Here is a 24645-nt window from a genome sequence, read left to right on the forward strand (position 1 = left end):
CTCAAAGACTTACTTAGGTATCAGAGTGAGACCCTGCCGGCACCTCGGTGAGTTCTCTCTGATTTTAGTTGTTTTGCAACGATCGTGGGAACGTGAAGAACATCAAAAAAATGTCATTGGCACCGTACTGAAAACTGTTCTAACAATACTTATGTCAAAACTCAAGTAGAACTACACATAGGCTGCTAAAATCTAAGTTCACTTCAACGTTAAGACATTAATTTTGAATTATAGCATTATACAACTTGACCTAATTTGCCTCAACCAGTTCGATCGCCCGACCCATCTTGTACTACTCTGTCCACTTAGCTAGCTAAAATAAATACATTGTATGCTTTTGACACTTGCGCCTCTCATGGGGATTTCGGACAATTATTTCCTTGTATTTCTTTTAGAAGATAATGTAGCGTTTGAATTATATATCTATATATATCTCAACTATTCCTTTATGTAATCTTTGAGAAACTGGTCCGTATTTTCACACTACGTACACTTATTATGAGACCAAAATTACAGGTATATATATAGTGTCCGGCTAAGTGGTGCCACAGAGGATCCTGAGGTAAAATTAAGAACAAACAGAGAAAAAGACAACAAGTGAGATAGGCTTGGAAAGCTCGGGGAGAAGAGAGAGAGAGAGAGACAAAGATATAACAACTTTGTAAGGTGACAAGTGGATTATTGCATGATAGTGACACAATTCGCCCATGCAACAAGCGCCACCCGTACGTTAACTCTTCTTCATTATAATTTTCTTTTTCTGCTTTGAGACCACACAAATAAATAGGTTGTTTACATGAAATCTGCATTACCAATTTTTTTTTTTTTTTTTTTTGGGTGATTTGACAGAGATATAAGATTCAAATTCATGATCGTCGCTTTATTACTATTATGTTGAATTATAATTTATTTCAAAAGATTAAATTAACAGAAAATAATAAATTTAATCATTTAATCAATACTTTAACACTCACTTATACAAATATTTCAAACGTTTTTTTGAAGAAGTATCAATTTTTAAACCATTTCCAAAATTGGTATGTATAGAGATTTATTTTCGGGTTTGGGAATGTTTTAAATAGAAGGTATTAATAAGCTCGTTTGTGCGAAATACAGCCAAATTATCATAGGCATTTTCTGGACTCCATTTATTGTATATATCCCGAAAAAATATTCGTTGTCACTCTTTGCATACCAATTACAGTAGGGACAATTAATTTTATAAGAAAAGCAATTTTATATTGCATTTTAAGATTTCATGCTTTCTATTATTTTCATAACATCATTAAGGATGTCTCTCTCCCTCGATAAATGTATGTATCTATATATATATATATATATATATATATATAGGATGCACGTAATGATGTAAAAGAAGATAAGAAAAAACAATGCCGACTGCCGACTGCGGCATAAAGGACAAAAGGGCTTAATTTGATCATCTTCATGGGAATTATCAGCTTGCTTTGTTAATTTGTATGCAGATTTGAAGTGGCAACAAGCCGATCGATCTCTTGAGATCTTTTGTGCAAGTATTCCAAATCTCCCTTGTTCTTATCATGAGATTAGTTAAATGATTAAATTTATCTCTTTTTTTTTATCAGATGGACCCCAATTAGATGGTGAATCTGGGAGGTTCTCATAACTTGATTTATTTTTCGAAGTGCTCCTTTTAATCCCTTCTTGTTATGCAGATTAGTTTTGTCCCATCTATTTTACTGATTCTTTACTGCCTTGTTATTATATATGCACATATACAAAGCAATTCTCGAAGAATAGATATATATATATATAAGGCTATTCCCACACAGACAGAACAGGGAGATGATCAGTTACCTTACACTAGCAGCTTCTCTTCTTTTGCTTTCAGTTTCATGCGCATCTTCCAGGACTCCAAACCATGAAACCTTAATGCAATGCATATCAACCCAATATTGTCCCTACACCAAATCTGTTGAAATCATATTCCACACCTCAAACTCCTCTTCATATTCACACCTCTTGCAATCTTCTCAACAAAACCCAAGATGGGTGAATTCCACAGCCCCAAAACCTCTTCTCATCGTTACACCATTCCATGGGTGTGAAATCCAAGCAGCCATTCTCTGTAGCAAAAAGCATGGCTTACAAATCAGAGTCAGAAGTGGAGGCCATGTCTATGAAGGCCTTTCCTACCGCTGCAGAACCCCGTTTACAATTGTTGACCTCATCAATCTCCGGTCGGTCGAGATCAATCTTGAAGATGAAACAGCCTGGGCTCAGTCTGGTTCAACACTTGGTGAGCTTTACTACAATATTGCCAAGAAGAGTAGGATCCACGGATTCCCAGCAGGGATATGCCCCAGCGTAGGGGTAGGTGGGCACTTCAGCCGCGGCGGGTTTGGTACCTTGTTAAGGAAGTATGGCCTTGCAGCGGATCATGTCATGGATGCTTACCTGATTGGTGTTGATGGACAAATTCTTGACAGAGAAGCAATGGGAGAGGATTTGTTTTGGGCTATTAGAGGGGGTGGTGGAGCAAGCTTTGGAATCATACTATCTTGGAAAATAAAGCTGGTTCGAGTTCGGCCAGTGGTGACATGTTTCACTATTTCTAGAACACTCGAGCAAGATGCCACCAAGCTTGTCAGCAGGTGGCAATACATTGCAGATAAGCTTCAAGAAGATCTCTTCATCAGAATCATCATTCAAGACGTGGGTAAAGGGAATCAAAAGACAGTCCAAGCTTCCTTCAATTCACTCTTTCTTGGAGGAGTTGACAGACTAACCCCATTGATGAATGAAAGCTTCCCAGAGTTGGGACTGCAATCCCGAGACTGCATTGAAATGAGTTGGATACAATCTGTTCTCTATTTTGCCGGATACCAAAAGGAGGACCCCATAGAGGTGTTGCTGGACAGGACCACCCTCAACAAGAGCTTCTTCAAGGCAAAATCTGACTTTGTGAGAAAACCCATACCAGAAGCTGGGCTGGAAGGCATATGGGAAAGGTTTCTGGAAGAAGAACTAGTGTTCATGATCATGGATCCTTTTGGCTGACGGATGAGTGAGATATCAGAATCTGAAATACCTTTTCCCCATAGAAAAGGTAATTTGTGCAACATACAGTACTTAGTGAAGTGGGAAACCAATGGGATTATGGCGTCCTACAAGCATGTAAACTGGTTAAGATTGCTTTACAAGTACATGAGGCCTTATGTTTCCAAGTATCCTAGGGCTGCCTATCTCAACTATAGGGATCTTGATTTAGGTACCAACGAGCAGGGTAACACAAGCTACTCAGAAGCAAGAGTTTGGGGTTTGAACTACTTCAAGGGTAACTTCAAGAGATTGGCGGAGGTGAAGAGCAAGGCTGATCCAGACAATTTCTTCAGAAATGAACAGAGTATTCCCCTTTATGCAGGCCTAGGCAGAAGATTATTGAGTCCTAACTGAGTTTTGTAATTTTATTTCTCAAATTCCTTTTGTACTGCATGAATCCTACTTCCTGTTAGTTTGGGATAACGGAAAGTTTACAAAAAGTTAAAAGTATTTAGGCAATAAGTTTAGAAAGACAGTATCTTGTGTTGAAATCCTCCAAGTCCACAAATGAGGAAAAACAAATAGAGCAATAAAGCCTGCATTGAGAGCCCAAAATTAATGTACAACATGAAGAGAAACCTGTACAAAAAAACATATTATAAACATTGACTCGAACAAGAAACAAAATAAATAGAAAGGAAATGAGAAAAAGCAACAATAACGCAAGTCAGTAATGAAATCCTTCATGCCCAAAACACACCAGAAAACCCCGGAAAAGATTTTAATTTTCTTTTATAAGCAATAATCTAATCTTGAATGCGTAAGAAGGTCCCAAGTCCTAAATACACTGGAAATATACAGAAGAATCCACTTAAGTAGATAGAGCAAAACGAACAAAAAAAGTCACTATAATTAATCAACAGAGAAGACACATATGCCGCCGTCCATAAATAAAATGTTTCGAAAAACATAGATATAATTTTTCCCGGCATCCTCTCCTTGTCCTCAAAGTTTCTATCATTCCTTCTCCTCCATAAACACCAAAAAGGGAAAACTGGAAAAGTTACACAGTGAATCACAAAATTGCCCAGAAAAAGTATCTTCATTGAAACCTCATTATGCACTCCAACTCGAAGCACCCAGAAAGCCTTAAATCAACAAGATCGCCACCACGTTGAACAAAGAAAGCTTGCAATAAAAAAAGATGACTAAAACCCTCAAATGCCAAAAATCTGGCATGGCGATATTTAATCTAAGCAACCATGTAACATCAAACCGTTTCACTGATATTCCAAACAACGATTCACAAATTATTTACACGTTTGGGAAACAGGTGAGCTGAGACATGATGCAACCGCAGATGGTGGTTAAAAGATCAAAAAAAATTCTTTGGCGAATGAGCAAACAAGTCAACAAAAAAAAATTGCCTTCGCATAAGCTGTCCCAAAATCTTCATCATCCTCCCGAGAAATCCTAGTTCTCAATCACGAAATCCATCAAAAATTTTTACTTCAGCCCTAATAGAATAAACTGGCATAAAAAAACTTCCCACTTCAAACACAGGTCAGAATATCATAGCACTAGTGAAATACCAAGTTGTGCAGCACTGGAGTATCTCAGTTCCTATGTCTTTTTCGCACCAGGTGTTTGTATAAGCTTTAGTGACAAGTCCTGTTGCTCCTTGCTCAGCAAAGAAAACCACTTCCTCACAGAATCAGCAAGAACAGACTGACTTGCAGTTGCCTGAATCTTCACATTTCTCTGAACGAGTGTTTCAAAATCAGGAGGAAGAAGCCCAAGCAACGCAGTAACAGTGGCAATTTGAATGGGAAGACCTGCTTTTCTGGTAGCATCCCGACTAAGAAAAACAGACATTTTACACCTCAAGTTTTCAACTCCTTTATCTTCATATCCACCAGCATCAACTCCAAGCCTGAAAATTAGAACAGAATGAAATTATTAGATCAAAGCAAATACATCAACAAAATTGAGTGTGAAACGGCCCAATATGAAGTCAAATGTCCCGGTTGGTAGACGAAGATTTTTATGCGTGTACTGTACACACTGATACATAGAATCATGACAAACAGTACAAGGACACTGAAAGAATATCCATTTTAAGAAAGTTTGGTCCCACCAATGCTGTCATAGCACATTCAAAAAAAAAAAAAAAAAAACACAAAGCTGATGTTTCTTGCTGCGACATAAAACATGTCCATAATCTGTTATCATCAATGTATATACTCAAATCCTAATTTGACAATACTTGCAAGAAACAAACAAAAAATGTAACACAAAGTTCGAAGGTTGACATGTAGCAACAGTGGGTTAATATCTAAAAATCACAAGCATCAAATGTTACACAACATAAAGCGAATTAAACATAAACCTACCTCCCAAGTTGACCAAGGAGGACAATAATAGCAGCAGCGAAGTTCTCCAACACACATGACTCCAAAATTTTCAACAGCTGAGGTACCATTTTGATGCTTGTCCAGTCCCATCTCTGTAACAATAGAGCAAAACAGGCAGATCAACAGGTTTGTGTAACCAGCGAAAATTCTCCAACAAAAGGAAAGGCATTACAAGACCAAAACAAGTTTCCAAAATCCCCACACAAAGCCCTGTAAAATCACTTCTTTTTTTTACGAATAAAAAAACACAGTAAAATCTTGAAATTAGTCTTAAGAAAAAAAAAAAAAAAAAAGATATATAGCAGATATATGCATCATTCAAGATTGCAGTCAAAAGAACAGCTCTGCTCAAGCAAAAAGAAAATCACATCACCTCATAACAGTCTCTCAAGCATTTGACTTTTAAGACATAAACCACATCAGTCTTCTACCTTTTTATTCGATTAAAAATAAATCTTCTCAATGTTAACTTATAAGCTTTGAACATAACTCTAAAAAGTAAACAGGAAAATAAGTGAAGAGAAGATTGAACTGTAAATTTATGACTCATCAAAGTTAAAGAAAATGGACTCTTTTAACTATTTTGTTGATTTGTAAGGTCAAACTAATTAGCTAATTAGAATGATAATGATCAGCATCAAGTAACCCTGTCAGTTTCCGTAATTATTAGAATAATATGTTTCCGGTGGCGGTTTGTTTTGAGTGGGTGAACGGAGGTGAGAATCTGAGATTGGCGGTGGAGTGTTATGAGATGGAGAAGAATCTGAAGAGGGTGGAGGCTGGTTCAGAGGTAAGCTCTAGGTCAATGAAGAAGGCGAAGATGATGAAGGGTACTTTCATCAATCACTCGCAGAAGAAGATTCTAGGGTTTGCGTGGAGAAAGATGTGCGATCGGATTAAGGCAGAAGTGGGTCGAGTGCTTGGTTTTGGGCTGGACCAATTACCCACAGTGGGTTTTAATGGTGTTCGTCTGGGCCGGTTCACATCTAGCCCAAACTGGTTTATGAGAAGATGGGTTATGGATTTGTTGAGGGTGTTGCGGGATGCTGGATTGGGTTCGGGACCCGGAGCGGGTCCTAGGTTCTCTTCGGATCCTGGGTCCGCATCTTCGCCTGAAGATGCTGAAGGTCTACAGGCGAGGCTTGTTACTTCACCTTCGACGGTTGATGCACTGTCTTCATTTGCTACTGGGGATTTCAAAGTCCAACAAAGTGGGTCTTCTCAAGTGAGGTATGCTTTCGCCGATGGGTGTGTTTCAGCTCTGGCGGTCACAGTAGATTCCGTCTTGGTCACAGTAGATCACGTGAAGTCTCACATGATCGAAAACCTTGTTGCTCCAAGGTTTGTCTTTCCTCCCTTGCCGACATCCTCTTCTGATCCATTGTTTTTTGCCGCTATGCTCTTTGCTCCAACAACAAAGATGTTGTCTTCAGCGTCTCTAGACGTCCCCCTCAAGTCTGAGGCATCTTCTCCGGCACTAGTAGGTTTTGGCGTTGGGTCTGTTGAGCATCGAATTCAATCCACCTCCACCAGGTAGGAATCATTTTCTTCCGGTGACTCATTCTCTGGGGCGGCTACGTTGGGAGAAAGGTTGCGTCTCTCTACTACAGCGTCATCGGTTTCTAAGTCGTTTCAAAGTTACTATAGGAGAGCTAGAGAAGGCAGAGCAATGCATTTGGATGAGAGCTTATTTGCAGAGTCTGTGGCGGGCGATGATGATAGATATTGTTAGTGAGACCAAGTCTTTGCAGCACTCGAAGGTAGAGGATCCCCTTCTTGTCGAGGAAATTTCAGTGGATGCGGCGCAGCCACTACTGGATTCTGTTGGAGTGGCAGTTTCCATGAAGGTTGTTGTTAAGCAATCTTCTCCTATGAGGGGTTTTCTTCGGAGGGGGTTTCTCAATCGGTCAGTGCAACCCCTTCTCTAAGTGTTGGTCGCATCGTCATCGACTCTTGTTGCTAAGGAAGTTGGGGTGGAAGGGACTCCTTCCCTTTTGGGTGGTTGCGGCACTCCCAACGTTGAAAAGGGTGAGGGTTGCAGGATTAATGGTTTGATCCAGTCTCAGAAGTGGCTGGTGGGCTTTGACCCAGATGGGGAGATCGTAGTGTGGGATCAGGGCAACAAGATTTGGAATGGGGAGGATGGAGAATCCCCTTACCTCTTGGGTGTTTAACATCCCAACATGCACTTGGATTGGGCGATGGATGGTGATGAGGGCGAGGATCCGTCCGTGGCAATCCTGAATGCCATTGAAGAGGAGTTTCATCGAAAAGACCAAAGTTATGAGAGAGTTGTTGAACTTGAAAAGCTCCATTAACTACGACGATGCAAGCGCACCCTCTTGGCGTTGGAAAGGGAAGGCTCACATGATTTAGTATTGAGTGCCTCGTAATGGTCTTGGGTTTTAGGGTCTAGCGGGCTTGTTGGGTTTCTTTTTTTTGGGCTGGTTTGGTTGTTCCTGTGTACACTACCTGTATAGTTAGGGGCGCCTTACGCTTTTTTTTAATATTTTTTATTACTAATCAAAAAAATAAAAAAGTCTTATGTAATTATAAGAACAAAAAGGATGTGAAAAAAAAAAATGAAAGACTTATAGTTGTTGCATTATTAACATTTTTCAATAAGTTATTGTTAACACCTTATTGCTTTTCAAAAAATAATACTAGCTTATTCTGCATCATGACAGATTACATACACATTATCCCATTACTAACAATTTTCCTCCAGGTTCATGAAATTCCTTTAAACTTTATGCCGTAAAAGAATACTAGTCTATTTTAAATTCATGCCGGTAAGACCGAGTTTCTGAACTTGAATAGACTACAGCAAATAAATTACAATGTGATGCGGGCATGTAACCCGTACAAAGTTTTATCATGAAATTATTTTCTTAAACAACAAAAATATCTTTTCAAGAATTATAAAATCTAATACCAAATATCTAAGAGCCTGTTTGAAATTGCGTAAGGAAGCTTAAAAAGTACTTATAGTACCTCAAAAGTTGTGCCAAACAAAAAGCTGGCACGTTTGGTAAAAAAACTCCAAAAATACTTCTGACTTTTTTACTCTAAAAATTGTCAAAACACAATTATGGGAAAAGCTTAAAAATGAAGCTTTTTCTAAAAATATCTTTTTGATTTTAAACGCTCCGTTTCCCAACGCAATCCCAAACATGCTCTAAATACATTTGAAACTCTCGAAATATAAACAAACATAACAGCCTCTACAGAAAGGCTGCCAAGTTGACCCACATTTCAGGGTTGGAAGCTCTAAATGGTCAATCCCCAAAATAAAAGAACACAAAACTAAGAGCTGGCAAGAAAATGAAACAATGATCTCAAGAAAGTGAATCCCATACCATGCAGCAGGCAAGCAGCTCCACCAATGACAAAACATCACTAAGGCGGCAGAGAGTCATATCAACCAGAGAGTCTGATTGAGTAGTGGGCATATCATACTTGTCCAAACAACAGGAGGCATCACAATTCATATCAGCGACATAATGGACCCCTTCATGGCTCAAACCTTCTTCAGATTTAAAGTTGTCACACAGAACTCTGGAATTCAATGAATTAAATGATTTAATCACATCAATATTTGTGGTTCCCAATGCAGCGTAATTCTGGAGATATTCTATAAGCAATGATGCTGCAGTATCTACAGAAACAGCACCCTCTGAAAATGGGCATTTGGCGCATGGATGGAACTGAATTTGATCCTCCCTTAGAAATGAAGGACAAGAAGCAGCATTACCTGATAAGTTTATGCCCTCAAGTAATAATACTAATGATTTCAAGACAGTCATCATCAAACCATAATTGCTGAGACTGAAAAACTTCTGACCACCCATATAAGCAAAAACATGAATGATAGTTAGCACCAATGAAGAATCAGTGGAATGTCTCCGAAAGATGTTATAGGATGCCTCACAAATAATACCAATTTGGTCAACTGCTGCACATATTGATGCTAATATAATGCTCCCAGCCACCAACTGATTAGCAGAAGCAACTTCATACAACAACATAATATTTACACCATCCAAGACGAAGTCAATTCTTGAATCACACGTGATGAATGTCTCAGAAGATGTACTATTATAAACCATAACTCTTCCATCTATAAGGAATTCCTCAATCAGACTAAGTAGCGCATCCAAAAAACCGAAATCTTCAAACACGCTTCTTGTCTCCACCTCAGACATCACTACCAAAAAGAAAAATAAAATAAAATAAACAGTTCAATTAACAGAATTCTAGAACAACAAAATCAAAAAATAGTATGAACTACAAAAAGATAATAATATACTATTATGAATAAACATGCAACAAATAAACAGACCTGCACCTAAATGCCGAGAGAAAGAATCCAAGCAGGGTATGGAATCCCTATCCAAATATTTCCTGAACTTCATAGGAGCAGCCAGAGACAGATTGAGCAGCAACAATGTAAAGAAAACACAGACCTTTTCCCTAAAATAAGTCAATGACATGAAAATTAAATTAGCTTCAACATGGTAAAACTCATCAACTTACAGACCACAAAGCCTCCATATATGTTTTTTTTTTTTTTTTTTGGTCACCTCTATATATTTATTTATTTGGCAAAAATAAAAGAAAAACAGAGTATAACTAGCAATTAAAGAATTCTCATGCCAGTCTCAAAAGCAAGAACACCTGGTCAGCTTGGATAGCATCACTTACATGAGTAAAAGATTTTGTTCCATCTTAAGAGCAAGCAGAATCTTTGGCACCACCCACTCTGTTTGAGAAAGCAAACAGCACCGAGCCATACAAGTTTTCGCAGCACCAAATATTCTAGAAATGATGCTACAATCCCTCATATTAGGAAACACAACACAATATTTAGGAATAATGTCATGTGTGGATCGAAGTTCACTTTCCAATGGAAACTTAACTTCCTCATCTCTCAATATAGGTGAATTTGATTTGCCCACCACCAGACAAGAGTCCCAGATCTGGTGAGAACTTGTTTTTCCTGCCTCTGTAGTACTGCAACCATTCCCATTGGAATTAATCTCAAAATCAATGACACCAGCACTTTGCGCAGGCAACAGGCTTTCTTTATCAGTTGACAATCCTTCATTGGCCCATTTCTCTAGTAAGGCTTCAGAATTATTCACATCAACGATTTCATCGCCGTGAAAGCTAATATTAGTAAGAGTTGGTGAGAGGGGCATTTTCACTGCCATCCTATACCTTTCCTCATCAGCAGCATTATCCAAGTCCAGCAGCTTCATATAGTCACCATCAGCCACATCCTCAAAACTTCCCATAGTTTCAAGATTACTTGCATCCTCATTTTCTTCAGTTTCAAATTTTTCAGTGTTCTTTTGCTCATCAACGTCACAAAAATGCTTTGCAATGACCTCTTCATTAGGAACCTTCCTGTTCTTGTGCAACCCGTCAAGCTTAGCATGTGGAATGCATTGCAGATTAGAAGCCAGACATCTTCTTTCTTCCAAGGGGTTGTCTAGTTGTCTGCCTAACATACTATGCAAAGATGATAGCTTCTCTTCTATCTGCATATGCAACTTCCAACCCTTGGAATACAAATATTCAATAGATTCAACAGAATCAAGTACCCGCTTTCTCTTCCTAATATGCTCACAACCTTTTCCAATATCATCGTGCTCAGGAATTTTGACATTATTTTCAGCCACCTCAGCAGATTTTTCACTGCACCTCAATTTAGTGACTTCACCGGACAAGTTGGATATTGTTGGTTGTGCATTCAAGTTTTCTTTGGCCAATTTCGCAGATGTGGTAACAGAAAAAGCACCCCTTTCCTGTGAGCCCATCAACTGTCCATCAGAAAAAGATGCCGTACTAGAATTTATTGCAGAAGTCTGTATCATTTTCCAGTTAGAGCATCCAAGTGGACACTCCAATTTAGAATTAATACCTGAAATGGATTCAGCAAAATTCCCTCCAGGTACAAGTAGCAATGGTGCAGAATGTTGTAGACTTTGCCTGAAAGGACCAGAGGCATCCATAGTTATGCAGCTAGGCCTCACAAGTTCATTTTCACTTTGAAGGTGTGCCCAAGATGGTTCCAAACTGCAGTGCTTCTTCATGTTCAACCTTTGCATACATGCAATCTGCCCAGTCTGCAAAGGGCATTAAACCATGAGAAATAAAACTATGTTTTCAAGCAAATAAAAAATAATGGATATAAGTGACATAACTATGCAGCAAACAGCTCATGCAGTTAAATAATTGCGAGTTGAAAAGCAACTATTTACACAATTCAAACTATTAACTTGTTTAGCAGAATAAATGTGATATAACATTATTACTTTAGCAAAATACATGCGAATTAAACAGGCAATATAACCAATAAGACAAGAGAGAAAGGTTATTTCTTTCTATATTCTTCTTGTTAAGAAGAAAAGGTGGGAAGCATGCTACTTGAACAAACTGATTCAACTGTTCCAAAGGACCTTTAGGGTAAGTTTAATCTGTCAACAATTCTAAAACCATCAATGGATCAAAAGTAGTTTTATAAGCAAACCTATGCTCTACCCACCAGGTTATTACACTAAAAAGCCATCAATGAATACTTGGGTTCAACTGTCATCAACCCTGCATGAGGAAAAATCAACCACTAGCAGAGGAAAGTAAGAGACGCCAAAACCTGTATTCTATGCTTCAACAAGTTCCATGACAAGCAACATTACCTCATAATTGAGATTAAAAAAAAAAAAACAAAATGAGTTGTATTCAAAGGCAGAGGAAACCAACCTTTCCAAGGTCATCTATACCTTCAGAACTGGGTGAGAATGACTTATACAGTAAATCCAGGCGCTTTGCAAACTGATCAAACTCCAGCTTCAAACAACCAAGTTCTTGTTGTAGGATATGATTACGACTTTTTTCCAACTTAGCCACTTGTTTGGCTTGCTTTACTTGCATTTTCTCAAGCTTCAGTTGTTTCTTCAAAAATTTCAGGTTTGCATTTTCAGAAGTGATGGCTTTGATAGGTGATACAGCAGATCCCTCAACCAACTTTCTAGAGGACAGAAGTTCATGCATCTTCTTCTGCAATTCCTCAATCGTTCTTCTAGCTTCTTGTAACTGCTGAGACAACTGATCAGCACAAAATTTTTCTTGCATGGCCTTCTTCCAATTCACTTCAGTAAGCTTTTTCTGCTCTTCTGCTTTCACCATCTCTGAATCTGCACGTTTTTTCTCCCTAATTGCCTTCTGTTTTTCAACCTCAAACTTTTTTTTTAACTCTTTCAAGAGATCCAAGGCGAATTTTGGTTCATCCACTTCTCTGTTTAATACCTCCAATTGAAGCCTATTTTCCGTTTTCGTAGATTCAGGACTCAACTTATTATCAGCTTGGCCAACAGGAGGACCCAAATTTCTGGAGGACCCAAATTTATGTATCTCCTTCTGTAAATCCTCTAACCTTTGTTTATTCTCTTCCAACTGTTGAGACAAGTTCTCAGCACGACACTTTTCTTCAACAACCTTCTTTCCATTAGCTTCTGCAAGCTTCCTCTGCTGCTCTGCTTCAGCCATCTCCGAATCTGCATGCTTTCTCACTTTGATAGCCTTCCTTTTTTCTGCTTCAATTTTTTTGTTTGCTTGTTCTAAATTTAATGTCTGAGCAGCCAGCTTTGATTTTGCTTCATCAGCTTCTTTCTTCAATACCTCCAGCTGAAGCCTATACTTCTCAGCCTCCCCTTTGGTATCTTCCCTTTTTATCTTCTTCTCAAGAAGTTCCCTAAGTCGACTGATTTCCTTTTCCCTCTCAGAAACACGATCTTGAAGAAGCCTCACCTCCTGATCTCTATCTAGAGAACTTGTGCTTGCTTTCTTCTGTAACGAAGCGATCTCAGACTTCATGGCGGAGATTTCGTTTTCCAAAGATACTCTAGCTATAGATTCTTTCAGTCTCCCTTCTTTCTCATTGTCCGCTTGTGCCTGCACCTCCTCATATTCTGCAAAGTTACAAAGTCATAGTTACAAAATGGGGGAGGAAAGTGCAATGTACACACACACACACACACACCTACCTGTGCTGAAAAAGTACAAAGTTGAAGTTACAAAAGGTGGGGAGCAAAAAGTGAAATACTGATTGAAATAAATTCTATAACACACGCGCAAGCACAGCCATGAAAAACACTATATATTGGCATAAAGACTAGCTAGAGCATTTCATGGGTACTTTTAGTAAAACTTCACTCCCTGCATTCACTTATACCCATTTTCATAGGACATAAGATCAAGAATTACATGCCTAGTAATGTGGGCACTAGTTTCATTTCTCCTGTTAAACATAATTTCAGGCACACCATTGTCTTCTACATGAATGGGTGAGATAATAGAAAAACTTAACATCCTATATAAATGTGTATCAGTGTATGAGTAAAGCAAAATGACGTTTAAATCATAAGCTACCCAGTAGTGCCCGGTGTAACCCTTCACACATAAGCATCCACGTCCAATCCAATTCTCTAACCTACAATTGAGTACTTTTGTGTAAGACACTTTCAACTCTTACTCAGCCCTAAACACAGCATGAACGAAGAAGATTGAACCCACTAACCTTTCTTGAGATTGGCATTCTCAGCTTGAATCGCATCGATTTGTGGTGTAAGGATGTTGACGGCTTGCCGTAACGCAAACCGCTTCTTTTCTAGCTTCGAGTATTTCTCCTTCCACTGCAAACAACACCATTAATATTTTTCATTTTGGTCGAAATTAAGCGTTTCCAAACAAACACCAATAGCAATAGAACCACTTCAAAATTCAAAAACACAACCGCAAACACAGAAGTGAAAACCGTACCGCCTTGCAGCAGGTATTCTCCGCCTCGGGCTGTGCTGCCATATCCGCCGCCATCATCTACAAGTTTACGAGTTTGGAAAACAAATTTAACGAAATTAAAAATAAAACAAAAAAAGGAAAGGGTGTGAATAAGAGATTTAGTGCTGAAATGGAACTTCTTTTGATGAGTTGCTAGATAGAGGCACAAAAATTGCAGACAAAACTCCTGAACCCTAAACCCTAAATCTTTGCCCTGACTCGAAGAGATTTACCGGTCTTTTGCTGCCATGGGACTGGGTTTTACGAGTAGCCAACTAGAGAGAGAGAGAGAGAGAAGCCCTAAGACTAAAAAATGCTACATTGCTAATTGCTATCCGACCTCCCACGTAAATGTTTAACTTTTTTTGGTTTTTTTTTTTTTTTTTTTTGGTTTGGCATTAAATATTTTTTTGATGAAAAATAATTTTGGGAAAAATTGACTATTTTTTCCTATTTATTTGGGATCCTCAAAATGATTTAGAAAATATTTTTAGCATTAGGCTCATATGAAAACTCACCAAATATTTTTTATTTTTCTGTTTATTTTTCAAATTTACTATTAAATTTGTGGGTGAGTTTGAAGTATAACCGATGAGAATGGAATGAATGTATACCATTTTTATTTTTTAATATACAATATAATGGTTTAGGCTGTAAATAATAATTCATTCACAATATTAATATAAAACAACTTCATATTGGTTGTGGTAGTATAGAGGCAACAAGCAAAAGAACCACACAAAAGATTGAAACATACCTTTAAAAAGAAATATATCCAGCAAAAGTATGAAAATCATTTGGATGATAAAAATAGATAGAGAAGTTGCAACTTGGATTTATACGAGTAAGATGGCACAGTAATGCCTCACGTAAGAACGTCCACCCATATAACTAGTACGGCTGTATATGCGGGTGGATATTAACTGTTCTCATCCGTTATCCGTATATAATCGCACATGCATATGTGGATAATAATTGCATCCGCATACCCTTTATGTCTAATATATATTTTTTATATTTTTATATATATTCTACTTATGAATGTGTAATATTTAGACAATTTATGTTTTTTATGTTATGAATTTGTAATATTATTTTTTTATGTTGGATTTGTAATTTATGTTTTTTTATAGTTATTGGCTTGATTGTTATGCTCATTGAATCATTAATAAAAAAAAATAAAAAATAAAAAATATGGGTGTTTCTTGTGAGCATTGATTACATAAATATTTTGAGATTGTATCCATTATCCCCTTTTTATCTTGGTTCTACATATTTTTTGGGTTGAATTATATTTTCAAAACAAGACAAAAGATTAAAAATCTATCAAAATTATTTTTAAAAACGTCTAAAATAGGCTCATTACCCGTTTATGGATAACGAATAATAACCGCAATAACTACGCGGATTTTTATAGTAAAAAAATGATGCAGATATGAAAATCTACAAGTGATCCGCATTTTACAGATGCGGATGCGGATATCGCAAATAACCACGCAAATATCCACATATACACCTCTAATAACTAGAAGAAAAAACCATAAAAGAGAGGAAAACAATGCTAGATATTGTATGTGGTCACCAGTCCCATGGTCGTGGGTCTTAATTATCAAAGACCCACGACCCAATGGGTCTTCATGGCATAGATTTTGTTGAACAAAGAAAATTTTAATTGAAAGGAATAATTGTATTTTACATATCTCTTATGGGTATGATGGACATTTTACTCACATTATGCAGTTGTTGTCTACGTTAACAAAAAATCTTAATGGTAGAGGATTACGTAAAAAGGCTAGGTATTTTGGAATGAACATTACAACTTTTTAAAGTCTGTGAGAACATTGCAAATTAAGTAATAATTTTGAAAATAATAGGTGTAAATTCTACAAATATAAAGAAAGAGAAAAATAAAATAAAAGGGTGTGATTCCCACATCAAATTATAGAAGATCTGAATTTACAGTTTATTTTCCTTGCTAGAATAGAGCATAGGCTTGTTCGTATATATGGGAGAAGAGTTACATACATAATGAAATACAACTTCTACATCATGTAGTAGAAGATAGTCGGTGATGATAGACTATAATTTAGACTTATCTAGCTAACAAGAGATAGTCGACTTCAATAGAACTTATCTCAAGTGTATCAAATTTATCTCAAGTGATTGAGTTCAAGTGTAAGTCTTGAGTATTAGGTTTACAAACTCTATCTGTATCATTAATTAAGCTGATGTGTTCCCTTGGATGTTTATTTTTAGTTGATGAGTCTTGAGTCTTTGAGATGGAGTTAACCTTATCACTAATGCACCCCCTCAAGCTAAATAGTACAGTGGTAACGTTGAGCTTGCTCCAAAGAATACTAAATCTTGAGGATGAGAGTGGTTTTTTGAAGATGTCTACAAGTTGGTCATTGTTGTAGATAAATTTGATGATGAGTGATTTCTTGGCAACCATGTCACGAACAAAATGAAAGTCAATTTCTATATGTTTTGTTCGTGCATGGAAGACTGGGTTTGAGGATAAGTAAGTAGCTCCAATGTTATCACATCAATGTGTTGGAGGTTGAGAGAACCGTATGCCAATTTCTGTACACAATGAGAGGAGCCAGGATAATTCTGCAACCGTGTTTGCCAATGCCTTGTACTCAGCTTTAGTGCTTCACCTGGCAACCATTTGTTGTTTCCAACAACTCCAAGAGATAAGGTTATCACCAAGAAAAATACAGTAGCCACTTGTGGAGCGACGATCATCACGACTTCCAGCACAGTCAGCATCGGATAAGGCTTGAACGCAATTGACAGTGAATTTTTGAAAATGAAGACCATGTTGAATGGTTTGCTTGAGATAGCGCAAAAGTCTTTTTACAGATTGCTAGTGGATATCAGTAGGTTTCTCCATAAACTGTGAGAGTTTGTTAACACAATAGAAGATGTCCGGCTGAGTGATGCATAAGTATTGAAGAGCTCCAACTGTGCTTCTGTATAAGGTGGGATCCTCAAATAAGTCTCCTTCAAAGGCGGAGAGATGAGTAGAGGATGCCATAGGTGAGTTTACTGGCTTTGCTTCAAGCATCTTGGTACATTTGAGAATGTCCAAGATATATCGTTGTTGAGATAGTATGATGCCACGAGAGTATGGCAGGACCTGAATTCCCAAAAAGAAATTAAAAGAGCCTAAGTCTTTCACTGCAAAGTCAGGTGAAGAGCAGCAAGAAGATCACGAATAGCAGTATGATTGGAGCATGTAATAAGTATATTATCAACGTCAATTAGTACTAGCATGGTATATAGCTAGCCATTCGAAGAATAAAGAGTGAGCTATCAGACCGAGAGATAATAAAACCAAGTTGGATCAGGATATTGCTTAATCTGGAATACCAAGCCCTGGGTGCCTGTTTCAAACCGAACAAAGCCTTTTTCAGTTTGCAAGTATAATATGGGTATTGAGGATGAGCAAACCTGGGTGGTTGTGCCATGTAAACGTCCTCAGATAAGTTTTCATGGAGGAATTCATTTTGAATGTCAATCTGATGGATAGGCCAGCCATTAGAAATTGCAAGTGAGAGAATTCAGCGTACCGTTGTGGGTTTGATAATCGGGCTATAGGTCTCACCATAGTCAAGTCCTGGCTGTTGATGAAAACCCTTGGCTACGAGATGAGCCTTGTGATGATCAACAGACCCATCAGCTTTCCGTTTCAACCGAAATACCCACTTGCATCCAATAACATAATGAGTGGAGGATGGAGGAACAAGGTTCCAGGTCTGATTTTTTATAAGTGCATCAAATTCCACATTCATGGCACGCCTCCAGTGTGGATCCTTCATGGCTGAAGTGTAACAGGTAGGTTCCAAATCATGTGTAGTAAATTCAGCAAGAAGAGCACGGGGAATAGGATAACAAACTGTGCCATTAGTGAGTTGTCTCAGTTTAATAATGTTGTTCTTAGCACGAGTTACCATTGGATGAGAAGAAACAGGTTGTTGCAGGATTTGTGGAGAACTAGGGGTTGATGCTTGAGATGTGGAAGGTGATAAGGTGCTTGTAGATGGGTTAGGAGGTGATACATGTATGGCTGTTGCAGGTGTGTTGAGATTAGGTAAGGAATTTGAAAGCTGTTGGCCGGATGCAGCTTGATGAGTTAAAGAGACCACAATCGGTGCTGGTGTTGTTGGAGGCCGAGTAACCAAAGTGTTAGAAATGACGTGTACTGTAGAGGAATATGAGGCTGAACCGAGAATCTATTCGTCATAAGACTAAAAGGAAAAACATTCTCATCAAAGACTACATCCTTTGAGATGTAGAGACGTTTTGTGAACAGATTTAAGCATTTGTACCCTTTATGGTTAGGGTTGTACCCCATAAATAAACATTGTAAGGAACAAGGCTGAAGCTTATTCGAGTTGTATGGACATAGATTAGGCCAACATGCACATCCAAACCTACGTAAAAATTTGTAGTCATGTTTGCATTTGAAAATGACTTCAAAGGGTGAACGATTTTTAAGTAAGGGAGTGAGCATGCGATTTATTAAGTAGCATGTTGTGAAGAAGGCATCATCCCAATACTAAGAAGGTATGGTTGCATGGGATAGGATGTCAATGCCGTTTCAACAATATGATAATTGCGCTCAACCGCACCATTTTGTTGGTGCGTACGAGGGCAAGATATGCAACGAGAGATGCCGAGGGACTGCAATAATTGTTGAGAGGACGATATTCGTCTCCCCAATCAGACTGCATAGATTTAATTTTGCAATCAAAGAACCGTTCAACATAAACTTGAAATTTCATAAAAACACTAGTGACATCAGCTTTACAAGAAAATGGATATAACCACATGTAGCAACTAAAAGCATCTAGAAATGAAACATAATACTTAGAACCATTTGTGGAATAAACAGGAGATGAACCCCATACATCCGTGTAAATGAGTTCTAAGGGGCACTTGGCGTGAGACTGTGAAAAAGAGAATGATAGTTGCTTGCTTTTGGAGCTTAAGCTGGCATGACACAACTCAGAGTGCTTTGTGGAAAATACTGGAAGATTAAAGGAAGATAGTACTTGGTGAACTAGCTTAAAAGCCGGATGGCCTAGCTAAAAATGCCATTAAGGGAGAGAGACGCGCTCACCAACTAGAGCAGAAGGGCACGATTTATTGGAGGTCATAGGAAACTAGTAGAGACTGTGGTTATTCGGGCCGCGAAGCAACACCTTCCCTGATCAACGATCCTTCAAGAAAAAATAGTGAGGATGAAACTCAAAGAAAGTATTAGTATCCTTTGCAAATTTGTGGACAAATAATAGGTTTTTGGTTATCATAGGGACATGCAGAATATCATGAAGATCAAAATGGAAAGAAGGTGAAAAAAGACGACCCTTGCCAATATGGTGAGTAGGCGGCCCCTTACCATTGCCAATTTGAATGCTATCGATTCCTGTGTGATCTACAACCGATATGTTGAGGTTGGCCAAGTCTAAGGTTAGGTGATGGGTAGCACCCGAGTCAAGGTACCAATTTGAATCTGGAGTGGATGCTAGAGCAAAGAGATATGCCTACATCTGGAAAGAGTTGTCACTTGAGTAGGTGTTATCAAACCTTAAGTAGCAGTTGATGGCAAGGTGCCCAAGTTTGTTGCATACTTGGCACAGTGGGTGATTGCTGGAGGAGCCACGGCCAGTGGAGGGAAAACCATGTCCCTTACAGCAGTTGAAATGAGGTGGTTGGTAAGGAGGGGAGCCACGGCCAGAGAAGGAGCCGTGTGAGTGGCCACGGCCTCCACGATAGCCCCTATGGGAGTATTGTCCCCAAGATACAATGTTAGCACCTGAAACAAAGAGATCAATGGCAATGTTTTGATTGTCCAGCCGCAATTCATGCGCTTTAATAAGTGGCCATAAAGTTCCTCAACAGTGCAGAGGTTCAACTCATGTTTGAACGGATGTGACTAACAGATCATATTCGGAGTTGAGACCAGCTAGAAAAAAGGAGACCATTTCATAGTTGCTGAGTGGCTTATTCACTGCAACCACCAAATCAGCAAGTTGTTGAAACTGTTGGTAATAATCTGTGAAAGAGGAGTTGCCCTTCTTGAGGGTAGCCAATTGAAAGTGAACGTTCATTGTTCTTACTCATGACTGGGAAGCAAATAAAGTTTCTAGAGTCAACCATGCGTCTTTGGAGGTGGCATATCCAGTGACATAAGAGGGCATCTTCTCCGAGAGAGAGGAATTAATGGCACCAAGGATCAACTGGTCCTGTATCTACAATGTGAAGAAAATATGGATTGGGGTTGACTAAAACTATAACACTCCAGAAAATTTAGCATTTTTATATGAGAACCCAAAGAAAATTGTTATAATATTAAGTAGTAATATAAAAGATTAAAAGGGTTTTTGTTAAATAATTAGGTGTTTTATAAGATTTCTGTATTACTGAATAGGTTAAAAAAAAAAAAAAAGGCAAAAAAAGAAAGAAAGCGTGTCAAAGAAACTACATGTGGCCTAAACGTATCTCAAATCCTCTCTTCTCTTAGACACCTTTTGAACATGCACTGCTGTTTCAGACACGTACACCCTCCTCTCTTTTCTTTCACTCTTCTTTTCTTCTTCCTCCTTTTCTTTCACTCGACGGAAACAAGAGTGAGAGGAGAGACAGAGATCTGTTGAGAGTGAGAGATGAGATTGAGAGGGAGGCAAAGAGAGCGATCGAGAAAGAGATCGGGAGAGTGAGAGATGAAACCGAGAGAGAGGGAGAGCTGGAGACCCGAAGAGAGATCCAATGGCGATCGACGCCGGTAGAGACCGAAGGAGGGGAAGATCGGACCCGATTTTCCGGTGGATGTTGTCGGTGAGGCAAAGGGAGCCGATTTCCGGCAAGCCCGTGACCCATAGCCGCCAGACCCGAGAGAGAGAACCCGAGCGGTTCGTGAACCCGTGAGGACCCGATCCTCCATGGGTCACCGGAGGTGCGATTCCGGGGATTCCAGTGGTGATTCCGGTGAACCCGTAACCCAAGGACCCGAGGAAGAGAACCGGAGGTGACCCGATTCAGGAAGACCCGAGAACCCGCGAGACCCAACTTGATCCTTCATCCGATGATTTTTTTTCCTGGCAAAATCAATGGCGAATCCTGTGGATTTGTTGAGAAAATTCTTGGGGTAATTTCTTGAAAACTCGTTTGATTATTTTGGGTAAAGATTATGGTTGATAATTAGGTTTGGTTGGATGATGGTTAATGATTTTTGGGGGTTCTCTATTGATTGGTTAGAAATTCGGTATTGATAAGTGATGGGGTATTTTTTTTGTAGTTGATCAGTTGTGTGGGTATTTTTCCTATTTGGCTGAATTTGGGTTCTTTGAGGTTGCTGTGATGATGGGTTGTTTGGGGTTTTGATTCCTGGATTGATTTTGTTGGGTTTTGTGGTGTTTGGCTAGCAAACCGAATGGGTATAATGAATTACTATTTAAATTTTGAGGTTTGGACTATGGGTTAATTTATGGAGTTCGGTTTGAGGAATAAGTGTCTTGATTTCTATGCATGACCGAATAAACATAGTGAATGGAGGCTGAAACTGTTGAGTTTGGCGTTTTTTTTTTCGCTGTTAATCCTTGGATTTAATTTCGTATGGTTAAAACTTGGAGTTTGATCTTGTGTTTTGCTATTTTTGGACATAGAATTAATTATGTGTGTGATGTTCTCTGTTGGTGAAGGTTTTGGATGGTTGAGCCGTGTGTGTGTGGGGGGGTGTGGGTGTGACTGCCACAGTGATATGAGGGGTAGGGTTTCCTTATTGGATTGGTGTGATTGATAGTACGTGTTAGAGGAATCCTATGTTTTGGGGTTATTATGATATAATATGTTTTAGATTATGTTAAACCCTATAGTTTGGTTAATGTGATTATGTGGAAGTGGTAATTGGTAATTGATTTTATGGTTGGGAATTTAATGAGTTCGGTTTAATGTTGGTTGGTTTGGGTTACGGAGTTCTGGACTATGGATTTGATGATTTAAGAAAGTTCATTTTTGGGGATTTCTGTGAATAGGCTGAATGATTCTTGCTTCTTTTATGTTGAAATTACTGATTATTGAGGATTTAGTTCACTAAGGTAGTGGCGTTGGTTAAATTATTCTGAATTTCAAGAGAAGTCATAAATTAATGATTTCAGATATCTGCAGTAAATTTGAGTAGAGATTTTGTATTAATAGGAAGTATTTGAATATTTATGATTACATCTATTGTAGGATATTTATATAGGATACCCTTAATTTAAGTTTTAGGCTTCAAATTTCAGAATGTTCTTCTAAGATTTATTTTTCAATTTATTTAGGTAGAAGTTCGACCCCGAAGTTGATAGCAAGTCCAGGTAAGGGGACACAACTTTAAAACCCGGCGAAATTTTTAAATAAAATCATTTCAAGAGTAAAACGTCGGGAATTTTCAAAGGACTCTTTCACTTTAATATTACTTGTTATTTTTTCTTCAATTATAATGATTCTGTTATGAAATGTAATTGAACCTCCTTATGATTATATGATAGCTCTCAAGAATGAAATAATGAATATGTTACATGTGAATTACATGGATGAATGAAGCTGATGATTATATGTTACATGTGCACCATATGAATGAAGAGGATGATGTAATTATGATTTTCAAAAATGATACATGTGCACCATGAGAATGAGGATGATGATGACTCTCAAAATATATGTGTTACATGTGCACTATATGAACAAGATGATGAAATTATGTTGAATATTTGTTTTATGTGCATCACACAAAGTTTTGTCCCACGGTACCATAATGCTGTGATCCAGATCTTATGATGATGATGATGATGGGTAACGGGGCAACCACACCAAAAGTGTGGGGCTATCGGCCGGGGGGTTCTCACCTAGGGAGCTTCCTGACCCGGCAGCTCTCCCCTGTGACGACAGGATGAGCCATGGATCCTTCGGAATCGGTCCTTTGGACGAGCCCAATGTGCACCGCTCGTGGTAAAAATGCGGAAGTGGGCCAGTGGTAGACAAAACTTACACACTATGAATGATGATTGCATATGCATATTTATTATTGATGCTGATGTTTCTATATGTGAACTCTGAAAATTCTAAGTTTCTAAACTAAACTTTTTATACTACCTTGTACTATGTTGTGTTACTTACTGAGTTATCAAACTCACCCCTTACCCCTTCAACCTTTTTCAGGATGTAATAATCAGAGTCATCTTCTGGTAATGGCATAGACCTGGCTAAGAGCAATAGATGGTATCTTGGGGAACTGATGTAACCTTTGTAATGTATAATATGTTTCCCTATTGGGAATTTATAACTTTGTGAAAAGCTACTCTTTTATGGATATATATATAAAATAGATGGATAAAATCTATAACTATTAGAGGTATGCTTTATGTAAATGTATTTTTTTTAGGCTCAAGTTCGCGTTTCCCTTATTTCCCGAAATGGGGGCGTGACAAAAACAACCACAACCGTTGTAGTAACCAGCGTCGGTGGTGGAGAACAGTGTGTACCATCCACATATTTGAACAGATTTCCACCCTTAAGGTGTGGAACGATTTGAGGAAGCCAATAGTTGTAGTTGCCGGGTGTAAGCTTTAGAGGGTTGAAATGGTTGAAGGTAATGAGAGGTGGAGGTGCGGGTGGGTTTGCAACTATGATTGGTATTCCGGTTGGGATGGTAGCCATTGGAGTGGTAGAAGCGGAAGGAATATTGACGTTAGTCAGTGTATGCTCTGATACCATATAGAAGATTTGCATTTACAGTTTGTTTTCCTTGATAGAATAGAGCATAGGCTTGTTCGTATATATAGGAGAAGAGTTACATACATAATGAAATACAACTTCTGCATCATGTAGCAGAAGATAGTCGGTGATGATAAACTATACTTTAGACTTATCTAGCTAACAAGAGATAATTGACTTCAATAGGACTTATCTCAAGTGTATCAAATTTATCTCAAGTGATTGAGTTCGAGCGTAAGTCTTGAGTAATAGGTTTACAAACTTATCTTTATCATTAGTTAAACTGCTGTGTTCCCTTGGATGTTTATCTTTACTTGATGAGTCTTGAGTCTTTGAGATGGAGTTAACCTTATCACTAACAAAAATTAACCTCTTGGGAGACAAAACCACCCAAAATGTACTAGGGTGAATCACCTTCAAAAGCCTTTCAAAGAAATTCGACCGCCCTCTCAAGCCTTTCAAAGTAATTTGACCACGCTTTCTTGCCACATTTTGGAGTGATAAACCACATCCCAATTTTATATATTTATTTTATTTGAGGATAAATTTGTAGTAATATAAAAAATCCATGAAAAAAAAAAAAGGAAAAAAAAAGAGACAATTTATA

At 38.3% G+C, this 24645-nt stretch overlaps 1 protein-coding gene and 1 pseudogene across 4 annotated transcripts; one reads left to right on the plus strand and one right to left on the minus strand.

The window, feature by feature from the left end:
* Positions 1–1824: 1824 nt before the first annotated feature.
* Positions 1825–3435, plus strand: LOC133869075 (berberine bridge enzyme-like 22; annotated as a pseudogene).
* A 53-nt stretch (positions 3436–3488) lies between these two features.
* LOC133868020 (uncharacterized) lies at positions 3489–14592 on the minus strand. Of its 4 annotated transcripts, none has more exons than XM_062304811.1 (9): positions 14259–14472; positions 14017–14131; positions 12201–13408; positions 10140–11566; positions 9778–9908; positions 8795–9642; positions 5415–5527; positions 4614–4954; positions 3489–3617 (listed from the first exon to the last, which is right to left on the minus strand). In XM_062304811.1, the coding sequence occupies exons 1-8, from the start codon at positions 14313–14315 to the stop codon at positions 4645–4647; spliced, it is 4209 nt and encodes a 1402-aa protein (XP_062160795.1). In that variant the 5' UTR covers positions 14316–14472; the 3' UTR covers positions 3489–3617; positions 4614–4644. The 4 variants fall into 4 exon arrangements, with proteins under 4 accessions (XP_062160795.1, XP_062160796.1, XP_062160793.1 ...); XM_062304812.1 differs by having other exon boundaries at positions 3578–3660; XM_062304809.1 differs by lacking the exon at positions 3489–3617 and adding an exon at positions 14510–14592 and having other exon boundaries at positions 3858–4954; positions 14259–14315.
* Positions 14593–24645: the final 10053 nt, after the last annotated feature.

This window comes from Alnus glutinosa, chromosome 5 (genome assembly GCF_958979055.1).
Source record: "Alnus glutinosa chromosome 5, dhAlnGlut1.1, whole genome shotgun sequence".
Taxonomy (NCBI): domain Eukaryota; kingdom Viridiplantae; phylum Streptophyta; class Magnoliopsida; order Fagales; family Betulaceae; genus Alnus; species Alnus glutinosa.

Coding starts and splice junctions, on each gene's coding strand:
- LOC133868020 (XM_062304811.1), bottom strand. CDS start 14,315: ATGATGGCGGCGGATATGGCAGCACAGCCCGAGGCGGAGAATACCTGC. Junction 13,409..14,016: donor GAATGCCAATCTCAAGAAAG/GTTAGTGGGTTC, acceptor GTAACTTTGCAG/AATATGAGGAGGTGCAGGCA. Junction 11,567..12,200: donor GTATAGATGACCTTGGAAAG/GTTGGTTTCCTC, acceptor TGCCCTTTGCAG/ACTGGGCAGATTGCATGTAT.